Below are 11799 nucleotides of genomic sequence, written 5' to 3'. Positions count from 1 at the left end.
TTGAGACGGAAACCCTGGCAAATTCGAGTTGATGGATGGTGCTCCTGTCAGAGGTACATGGTTTCATCAATTTCTTTTATTGGACCAGTAAGGTGCATGATTTCTTCTTGTACATACTTCTCTATATTATGCTTATCACTTGATTGTTGTTTTAAAATAATAACTGGTATCACTGGTGTATTTCATATATTGTTGTGATACTGTCTTAGACGTCTTCACATCCAGGTTTTGCACTTTCGTGGGTGAATGGATGGTTTATTGGGTTTTGGTCTTTGTTCTTTTGGTCCTATTCTTGGACCATTTAAGACCAAAAGAAGAGAAACCTGGTGCTATCACAGCCCAACTGCATTGTCAGCAGCCTTTGTGACCTACATGGTTGGACTCATTGATCCGAAGATTCTTGAGACTTCAGCCTTATCAAGGCTTAAACCTTGTATTTCATTCTAGTTCTTAAATTCGGCCACATCTCCTTCCATGGCATATGGATAACTCATAGAGGAGTGGTAAGAAACCATTTTTTCAAATGAAAAGATGGATATAGCTTTTTGTCGAAGAAATAGGGGAGGAGGTTGTAGTTGCCGGAAAAGGGAGTGTCTTTTTCCCTAGGCTATCTATTGTGTTTGGGCAATGGTTAGTATACTACTGCAATTTTAGTTTTAGATAGTTTGCAGGTCCTAATGCCTGACTTTATGTTGGTATGTTGACTCTGACCCTGGGCTAAATAGAATTTGTGAACCACCTGATTGATGGATTTAGAAATCTTTACCAGTTATTTACCCTTTCTGACGGCATGTTTTCTTTCACAAAATAGAGAAACAATATGAAATCAGTGTATCTAAACCATTTATACTGTTTACAGGTGAATCAATTCCAATCAGACTGTTCCTGAGTCCATATGAACTGACACCAACCTATCGCAACGTCAATAACAAATTCAGTGTCAAGTATTTTTTGAATCTTGTGCTGGTGGATGAAGAGGATCGACGATATTTCAAGCAGCAAGAAATCACAGTGTACCGCCTTCTTGAAACTCTATGATTGTTCATTAAATTTGAGTTGCCAGACATTACACCATGAGAAAGAGAGCTGAATGCATGCCATCTAGTTGAACACTGGGAGATGACTGGCAAGATCGTTATATGGTTATCATATTTTTGTTGTTGGGAGCCAATGGGATCTACTGTTGTTTAAATATTAATATTTGCTGGGTTTCAGCATTGGTGCCTTGTTATTTGACATCCAAATTGTATTTGTTGTGCTATCTGTTGTGATTTTAAAAGTGTAATATCCAGCCATTAAGACCTGTACTCTTGTTTGTTATATCAAAATTTGAGTTAAAATTGAGGGATTTTCTAAGCTGATAAATATTTTTTTACCAATTCCAGAATTATGAATTTATTAATTATTTGCCCCCCCTGGCTAGCAAAAATGTTGGAATTTAAGGCTTCACGATTGAGAAGCCAACTCTCAGCTGAATCAGCATTTACCATGCAACGTACTCTATTTGGATCTCATCCAGAGGTCCAAGGGAGGCGTGCAAAACATTGTCCGAGACCAGGCATCACAAAATGGCTTGGTGTGAGCCTGTAGTTTCATTTTCTACAAATCAACTAACTGCAAGGAATGCTGCACTGGATTCCTTTTCTTTTTCCAGACTCAAATGTTGTTTTCATTGGCTTGCTTTCAATAAACAAATCTGTACACGAAGGAAAAAATAGATCTTGAATCGAGCGGGTGCTTCCTTAAGGAATGAGCATTTCAGATTGATTTGTGCGAGAGCTGCAAGTATGTGATATAACATATCAAAAAAACAAAAAAGAGAAGAATGCTGGTCCCAGGACGGCAATATAAATTTTATTGCCCATTTTATATTCATCATTTTTTTACTCGGCCTTTATAAGACATTATGAGTTATATTCAAATTAGAATTTAGGCCATTGAGCTGAATCTTAAATTCTGTAACGGAGCATGGGCAAACTCGTCCGTGGGATTGAGAGCCAAGCAAGAATGAACACCTCTGTTGTAGTGCAGAATTTGGCCCTTGTGACAATAAAATGTTTCCTCATATGTAAAGAACATGAAAATTTGATTTTAAGAGTGTTTATAATGGAGTATAACACACCCCCCACACTGCCAAAACTAGATCCATTGTTACAAAGCCGACCGATTGTGTGAAATCTATAATGATGAAAAATTAAAGAAAACCAATATTACACACGCCAACTACAGAAGCCTGAAAACTTTTGGGACAAAAGCTGATATGGTGTGGAAGGTAATTGTAAAAATGAACCATTCCACATAAGAATCTGCAATCTGCAAGGTGGCATAATTATCAGCATCATTTCTTGGTCTTTGCTTTGAATATACTCTCCCTGTAGTATTTGAGCTCCATTATGCTTTCTCTAATGTCATCCATTGCCCTATGGGTCTTTTGCTTTGAGGGGGCCTTTTTATAATCTGCATATAACCAAATAAGTCTTGATTAAATGAATGCGCTCTACCATCTGACTGTAGTACTTGCAAGAAAGTGTGGAAACATTCTGTGGAAAAAAAACACCCAAAACATTCCATCTGCATTACAAGCTTCTCGAATGCACATTAATTGGTAAAAAAATGACATCCATATCCTGTGTGGCAATATTTATTTTCAATTTTATAATAATTGTTTGTTACTTGCATATGCATGAAGGGAAAAGGCTTATGTTAAACCTGTAACATGTCTCAGGAATGTACAATAGGAGGGATGAAACATGAATTTATTGTTCGCAATGCGAAATTTTCATAACACGTTACTGTGTAATAGATGTATTTACCTAATCCTGCAGCATTGGGTTCCACTGGCCCCAAGCGACCCCAGGGTACAAGAAACACACAGCACAGACATGGTGATATGCCAATGAAATGATAAGGATAAATTTATGAATAAATATACTTCTGTCATTCAATGCTACTCTTTCATTAAACCATGTACGCTATTCCATAGTTGAAAGTTGATACTTTATCCTACATCCTCTTAATGAATATTCCTTTTATTAGAACCTCTTAAGTTGTTAAATATTTGCTTTTTGTGATTTATAAGAACTTCTATATTCGTGCTGTCTAACAAAAATTATACGTAAAAAGCATTTAACACATGTTTGATATGTATCTAAAGGCATCTAATTATTGGATGCACTTCAAAAACTGTAAATTTTATTTTGATATTTTGGATTAGAGACTGTTTGTGTGTCACATCTGAAATAGATAGTACATATATTACATAAGATTTGTCTGCCACCAGAAGCATCTGTGGTATAGATGGGTCACCACTTACATGCTAGTTCAAAATTATTCTACGTGAACATTTTTTTTTTTATCCAAGTCCATTTTTCATATATATATATATATATATATATATATATATATATATATATATATATATATATATATATATATATACTGAGGTGGCTGTGAGAGAGCATTCTATGCAACTTAAATATTGAATTCATAATGTTTCCAACTCTTCCACTATATATATATACATACTGAGGTGGTTGGGAGAGAGCATTCCATGCAACTTAAATATTGAATTCATTATGTTTCCAACACTTCCACTAGCAGGATTTGTTTTTACTGTATTACAAAACAAAAGGAAGAATTAAAGATAACCAGCTCACAACCATGACATCATGACGAATGGAAATTGTTTTATTTTCCAGTCAGATGAGACCCCAAATTGGACACACATGCACATTTTCTTATTTGTTATCAATATTTGCTACCATTGATACCCATTTAAATTTTTGCTGTTGTTTAACTTTCTTTGCTATTGAAAGCACAAAAAACACAGTTGTCCTCGACAAAAGAAAAACCAACATGCTTTCAAGAAGACTGTGAAACTGAAATGCACATGTCAAAATACATACTAGATTTTACCTTTAAAATACCAGCGGACGCATAGAGCCCTGATGCTGCTAACATCAACAAGCACATGAGAGAAGAGACTAGCCAATTCAGGCATATATTTCTGTGGAAGAAAAAACTGGTCAGGACAGCAAATGCAGCTAAACAGAAAGTTAAAAGTACAGATTATACTGATAAACCCTAGTCCATGGGAGAAAATAGTGCAGCCACCAAGGAGGTGGCATAAAACTAAGAATTTAGGAACTACTTCCAGGAATTTTAGCATTATTAGGTTGTGGTTCTTTCACAAGAAACACAAGGTCAGAGAATATTATTTCTTATGAATACAATTAATATATTATCATAAAAATTTAATAAAAGCTAGTTCAGTCATTAAATTTCAAATAAAATTGGCTGAACATATAACTTTTTTTACTCACACCGGATAGATTTTAGTTATTTTTAATTTTATGTAAATTTGAAAATACAATGCTAGAACATTTTTATTTTATGTAAATCATGACAAGAGACGGCTCTAACATTAAAAAGTTCAAATCATTTTAAACATTTAAGATACAACTCCCAATTATTTTGGAAAGGTTGAGGTTCGAGAGTTTTAGAAATCAACTCATATTTTGAGCCTCGATTAAACCTTCTAAAACATGGATGTGAAATAAAAGTAAATAACAAAGCATGGCCATTAATTCTCCCTGCATGTGCTAGGACATGACATTTGGGAGGTCAAATTGAGAATCACACATCCTTTTTCCTAAAAGTTACCCCCTAGTGGCTATGCCCTAGCACCTATCTTATGCAGGCAAGAATGTATTCCCTCATGGTTTGGTATAAAAGAAAGTTGTGGAGGATCCTATGTATTGACATTTCCTCATCTTGCGATGGGAGACCTAAGAATAGATCCTTTTGACGAAAGGGAAGGCTCGAACTTCTTGAGGGAGTGCACCAACTAAGGGTGTCTAAGGAGAGCAATGGAAGCAAGGATGGCTGACATTGCTTCTCACAAATCCTCCCAAAAATGAATATAGGAACCATCATCTAATTTGCATTTAAATGAAGCATGCAAACATGCAAGAAAAGTAGCTTCCAGGGAGTTGCATGGTGAAATGCATTCAAATATCCCAACCATTGTAATAAAACCAAACTTACTCTTAGTTGCTTTTTTGAAAAAAAACAGCTAGCTCCAAAGGAAATTGTCATAACCATTTCCTCACCAAGATCACTCCTCCCCCAACCATTTCCCATTAATGATGCTCCCTCCCCCCCCCCCCCCCCCCAACTCTCCTTTCCAATATATATATATTTTCTACAGGCAGGGGCAAGGCAGCCCATAATCAACCTACCTCACCTTAAAAGAACCTTTCTATCCAATACCTTATAAAGAATACCTCAACTCACCTAATCATGTGCTTGATCAAAATAAAATTTGAAAATAACCTCCTCTTAGTCCTGCAAACATTCTCGGCAACCACCTCTTTCAGCTTGGTGGCAATAACCTCATTACCCACTAAAGGGGCATCTAAAATTTGATTCCATACAACAAAAATATTTAAACAATCCTTCTAACAACCAGTGAGGGTAGCTTCGTCATAAATAAAAATGCCTATGGTAGTTTAGGAATAATCTTGCTCATTAGGACTACTCCTGTGTAAATTTCTTAATTACAATGGAATTTTGGAGGATTTTGTCTCTTAGCTAGACCTTATGAGGGTAGTCTTGTGCACACCACCCTTGGGCCCATAAAAAAATATTTAAAATTGGTTTGAGAAATATTCTTTTTTCAATTGTTATTTAAAAAATATATATATTTTTTATAAAATATGTATTTTTGGGCGAAAATTGATTTTGAATTCCTTCCTAGGTTTTTTAGGATTCAGATAAGCCATTATTTTCAAAATACACAGGTCAAGGGGAAGGAACCCTATAATGGGCCAGCACATCAAACTTCTTTGAAACTGCTCCTAATCACATAATTAGCCAAGATAAGCTTTAGCATTGGGAATGCATGCCACTTTTTGGGAATGTAGCGAATCATGATTAAAAAGACAATATCCATTCCAATGAATAAACTGAAGTTTTACGAGGTTCAAGAATTAACACTTCAGACAATATTCATAATGGCAGCCCTTTGACATCTTCCTCTCTCTCCTAAGATTCCAGGACACAGGCCTCATGGCCCTATTTATAGACCAACAAAGGGGCTTGCAAAGATAAGATATCATTTCAAAGATCAAGAGTTGGTTCAATGGCCCCTAAGTGGCCAAAAATTCACGTTATAAGAAGGGGATTCCAGAAGAAACATTATCAAGAACATTCATCACTTGCAAGGCAGTTGGAGAGGCACCATTGTGATGCCACATGCGATGCAGTGCTTCTAGAGGAGATGAGGCATGCGCCACCTTATCCTTATCAGATTAAACAGTGGGTCCGGCTAGAGCTCCTTTATTTCGTCTTTACACTTATCTAAAGTAGTAGGACTACCTTACCCATGTCAACTTAAGCATTTAGCCAAACAAAGACTTTCTAATTTTGTTCCAGGCCCAAAAGTAGCAATGCCACCTCCCCCTTCCATACCCCCACCCAAAAAAAACAAAAAAAAAAAAAAAAACAAAACAAAACAAAAATGACGAATATTGTTACCAAAAATAATGACTCTAATGTGTACCATCATTTTCACTCTCAGCATAAGCTTCTTAGCAACAAAAACCATAAAGGAGGAATTCATGCTTTTACCCTTCCCATGATTAGCCAAAAATTCATAAAAAATAGTAAGCAAAGCACTCTTCCTATATTCCAACATTCCTGAAAAAGCCATAGAAAACCCATAAAGCCCTAAATCCTTGCTACATTCCAAAGGCCAAAGGCCACTATCCTAATCTTATCCTCCTTAAAATAAGACTCTTGCACGACACCTTCATTCTTAAGTCCAAAACCATCAACCTTGAAGTAGAGATTTTTTTTTTTTTTTTTTTTGGAAACCTAGAATGTTTATCAGTGATGGAACATAAACTGTACACCTTAACCAAGGAGTAATGATAAGGCCATTGCCTAAAGTTAATAGGCCAATAAAGAAACGGAGTTAAAAGACAAGTAAAGGAGATAATGAAACCCTCGTAACACCCCCCCCCCCCCCCAAAAAAAAAAAAAGTTAGAATAAAGCTTATAGTCCATAAATCCCTTATAACCCCTTAATGAGAAAATTAATGGAAGCAAGGCCAAAACATCTATAAAAAGGGGTACTCCGGGACGAGGTAGGACATCTCATTCTCACCCATTCTTTTACTGCTACAATAATTCAATCCTTCCATATTCCCTAACTTAGGTATCCAAGTGATCCCTCAGAATACACTTTGGGTCCTCCAAGCCTCTTTTCCTTGATTCTGAGCAGGTGTTCGAGGTCGTGTTCGATTCAATTAATCTGGTCTGGTCAATTTTTGGCTGCAACAGCTGGCATCGTCAGCGAGAATCGAAGGATTTTTGTCTTTAATCTTGATCATGGCCACGTCATACAACTCCAAATGAAGAAATGTTGCTAGGGATCAATCATCCTAGTCGATTCATTCCCCATCAGTAGACAATGTCATAAAGAGTGCCATTAAACAAATTTTTAGCTTTTGAAAAGAGGGTGAAGGTATGTTTAGCATGATCATACAACAGAAAAAAGATCAGGTAGGACATGACCCAAAAGCTACTCAAGCAGAAGTAGCACCTAAAGATAAGGTGGTGGTGCAACATGAAGTAGCTTTGAAAGTATCAGACCCGACAAAAAAAAAAAGATGCCAACAATGTGGGTATTTATGAACAATGATCCCAGGAGCTTGAGGAAAAATTCAAGAAAATTGACTAACTGGAAACTTAGTAAAGGAAGTTCGTAGCCAATCCTTAGGGGGGAAAACTTCAGCCAGGTTTTTAGATCCCCTTTTCACCAAGAAAGTAATGAAGATTCCTTTACCCAGTAAGTTCAAAATGCCAAGCATAAAAGGGTATGGTGGGTTGAAAGATCCTTTAGAACACCTTGTCACTTTCAAAATGTTGATGCAATTGTAAGGTGCACTTGATGCAATTATAAGCGGAGCATTTGCAACACGTTTGAAAGGAAATGCGAGGGCATGGTACCAAACTTTAAAGTCTAGTTCGGCCAGGTCCTTCTCTGAGATGGAGCAATAATTTATAGGACATTTCATTAGCAGCTGAAAAATGGCGAAAACTTCAACCCACCTTATGAGCCTTGTTCAAGGATAAAAGGAAACATTGAAGGAATTTATGAGTCGCTTTATTAGTGCAACCTTGGAAACCTGAAACTTAGATCATGGAGCCACAATAGCTGCTTTGACAACAACCTCCAGCCTAGTGATTTATAGAATTCCTTCGGAAAGAAACCCCCGATTCATATGGAAGAGTTGATGGCATGAGCTCAAAATATATCAATTTGGAAAAGGTCATCACCACGAGAAGGAAGCACAGAGTAGATCATAACTAATATGCAGTGTGACGAGCAACATACCCTAGAGCCTCGGGAAGCATCATCTTCAGCTCCTAGGAATCTTTCGAAAGAACCACACGTCGAAGAGCCATCCCAAGAACTACCAAATCATGTAAACCAATGCCCTCAATAGTGGTAGTAGAGGATAGGGGAAGTGCTTCCTCTTGAGCTTAGGGAGTGTCTTTCGCCTGAGACGATTCCCCTTGGACCATTTTCTTCTTGGAGGAGCCACTTTTTATTTTCTTCTTCTTCGCACTCATTTTTTCAAATTCAGCCCAATCCATCCCTACAAAAAAAAAAACAAAAAAACAAAAAAACAAAAGAACAAAAAAAAAAGAGGTCAAAAATATGATAATACATATATATCTTTATCTGTTTAAAACAAGATACGAGATTAGGGGAAACGACCCATCCGATGAACACCGCTCACGAGACTAAAAGACGTCCACTTAATGAGCATAACTCATGTGACAACAAGAAGTAAGCATAACTCCCTGAAATACAGCCCATCTGAGCACTACTCATGAGGCCCGAAAATGCCCACTTGATTACCACTGCTCATAAGGCAACAAGACGTGAGCATAACTCACTGAAATACAATCCATCTGGCGGGCACCTCTCATGAGGCCCAAAGATGGCCACTTGATGAGCACAGCCATGAGGAAACAAGGAGTGAGCACAGCTCACTGAAATACGGTCCATTTGATGAGCATCACTCAAGAGGCCCAAAGACATCCACTTGATGAGCATAGCTCATAAGGCAACAAGAAGTGAGCACAACTCACCGAAATACAGTCCACCTGATAAGCAATGCTCACAAGCCCTGAAGACGCCCACCTAATGAGCATAACTCATAAGGCAAGCAAAGGCAGGCATTACTCATCAAAATATGGCCTACCTAATGAGCACAGCTCGTAAGGCAACAAGAGACGAGCATAAGCTCCCCAAAATACGGCTTATCTGGCAAACGCTACTCACAAAGGCTCAAAAACGCCTAGTCGATAAAAGAGCTGCCCAATAGATAGAATGTGCTCAATCAAAGAACTTCTTGGCCCAAATGGTAAGCACTGTTCATAAGGCACGAAAAAGTCCAAATGATGAGCAATGCTCATGAGGCATGAAGAAGTCCAAATGATGAGCTCTACTCAAGAGGCATATAAAAAGTCCATATGATGAGCTCTGCTCATGAGGCACATAAAAGCCCAAAAGACACTGCTTATTAGGCACAAATAAAGAAAAACATTGCCTCAGATGAGGCCTACTTGGCTCAATTAATGTCTGTTCAACTTAATCATATCTTGCTCAACCAGAGGCCTGCTTGGACAAAGATAAAGGAGATTTATTCAACTTCAAAAATATATATATATAACCTTAAAACTACTCCCAAGCCAAGAAAATTAATTTATGGGCTCAGAAGTGGGAGGCAACTAATGGAACATAAAATGTACACCTTAATCAAAGAGTAGTGACAAGGCCATTGCCCAAATATGTCAAAAGAAATGGTCCATGATCGCATAAATTGGCTGGAAAGGATTCATATAACCGACCCCACCTAGTGGAAATTAAGGCTTGGTTTTGTTGTTGTTGTACTTCGGGAAGAGGGAGGACATCTCATTCTCACCTATTCTTTTACTATTACAATAATTCAATCCTTCTATCTTCCCTAACTTAGGCATCCGAGTGATCCCCCGAAGTACACCTTGGGTCCTCCAAACCTTTTTTTCTTGATTCTTACCAAGTGGTCGGGGTCATGGTCGATCCGGTTGATCCAATCAATTTTTGGGTGCATCAATAAACATTTAAAGTAGGATCCAAAATGGCATCTGTTTTGCTAGATTCAAATCCTTCAATCCAACTCCTCCTCTTGCCATTCACAACCCTAAGGAAAAAAAAAATCTTAGTGTTGATCCCCTTCACCCACTTCATGCTATATAAATTTATTTTTTTTAAAAATAATTTCCTCTCAACCACTTTTTGCTAGTCCCTCCTCTCGAATGCATCTCTCTAGAAACAATTCTTCAAACACATACCCCACTTTTTGCCTTCTTTGGGTCTATCTAAATTCAATCTCAAGTTAAAAAGAAAAAAATGTTCTTTTGAAACCTTCACAAAATCAAACACCTCAACATTCCATCTCCTGAAAACATCCAAAATATATATCAGCTCCTTCATAAACTCAAAACTTTACCACCCCTCAACTGACTGAGAAGAAGCTGTCATTCCACCAACCTGATGGGAGTACTTCCCAACCGAGAGGGGCAAGACAGAGTCTGATACCCAAAACACAAACTGGTAACCGTCTGTGCCTTAAGGCTGCCAAATAAAGGGAAGAAAAGATCAGGGGGACAAAAATTTTGCTAAAAATCATAAATAAACTGTTCAAATCTGTTAAATCAATCAACCAATTGGTCTGATAGTTGGAAGAGGAAGGTACGATGACAACATAAATGGTAGATAATTTATGCCTTTGTACGTCAAAATTTAACAAAGCCATAATTTTTCAGCACTATGTTTTGGTTCCAAGCAGGATCAAAATGATATAAAATAAGTATTTCTAAAATGGCATCCATTATGCATTTAAGCAGCACACCTAATATTGGAATTTTACCTGGCTTGCTGACGACTGACAAGTCATAACAGATAATCAATATGGTAAAGCCAGATGATATTTGTAAAGCTTAAAAAACAGTGCATGCAGTGTAGAAAAATATAAAGGATACAAGTATATGATATCCAAGTACCTTCAGAAATAGAAAATCCATATAAACTGAATTCCCAGCCAAAAGTGGTGTGTAGGTTCCCATATTCTTCTTTACAAATTCTACAACCTGAACAATTGTGACATTGTTAGACAATTTTTAAAAAAAGCAAAAGCAGACACCAAGTCATCGAGTTTTCAAGTAGAAAACAAAGGGCTTGAATTTCATTTACATTAACTTAGAAAGCTGTGGTAAAACATCCAAATTGGCATCCACATGAGACGTGTCTAGAATAGTCATGTGGCAGGTCAATAGAATGCAAATACACATACATTCAAATTCAAAGATATTCTAACAGAAAATAAGCTGAAAAAACTATCATTTAGAAAAATGAATTATTAAATTTTAGCAAAGAAGTAAAGAGAAAAAAAACGGAAAATATAAGAACACATTAAAAAGCAGAAAATACAAAAAAAAAATGCAATTGTAGAATTATATTACTACTTGCTTTTAATTATTTCCATTTTTGAAAATATTCAGAAATTTTCAAAAAAAGAGAAGAAATAGCCTAATAAAATGACTAGGCTGATTTTTTGGAATTCTAGGGTTTGTCTTGCATTTAGATAATCATGCTCGGATTACTTATTTAGCTTTTCATGTTTAATACTGAAATTTCTGAAAATCACAAAAAAAAAAAAAGGTGGAAATTGGAAAATAAAA

At 36.7% G+C, this 11799-nt stretch overlaps 1 protein-coding gene across 2 annotated transcripts in view; it reads right to left on the bottom strand.

The window, feature by feature from the left end:
• Positions 1–2084: 2084 nt before the first annotated feature.
• The window catches only part of LOC131147869 (oligoribonuclease), a 55288-nt gene continuing 45573 nt past the window's right edge, over positions 2085–11799 (bottom strand). For both annotated transcript variants that reach the window (XM_058097498.1, XM_058097499.1), the window contains 3 exons: positions 11122–11208; positions 3916–4006; positions 2085–2457 (listed from right to left, as the gene is read on the bottom strand). In XM_058097498.1, coding sequence (XP_057953481.1) covers positions 2339–2457; positions 3916–4006; positions 11122–11208 — 297 coding nt within the window. In that variant the 3' untranslated portion in view covers positions 2085–2338. The remainder of the gene's footprint in view (positions 2458–3915; positions 4007–11121; positions 11209–11799) is intronic.

The sequence above is a fragment of the Malania oleifera genome, chromosome 2, assembly GCF_029873635.1.
Source record: "Malania oleifera isolate guangnan ecotype guangnan chromosome 2, ASM2987363v1, whole genome shotgun sequence".
NCBI classification, from domain to species: Eukaryota; Viridiplantae; Streptophyta; class Magnoliopsida; order Santalales; family Ximeniaceae; genus Malania; species Malania oleifera.
The sequence above is the reverse complement of the archived record's forward strand: the minus strand, read 5'-3'. Positions and strand labels throughout refer to the sequence as shown.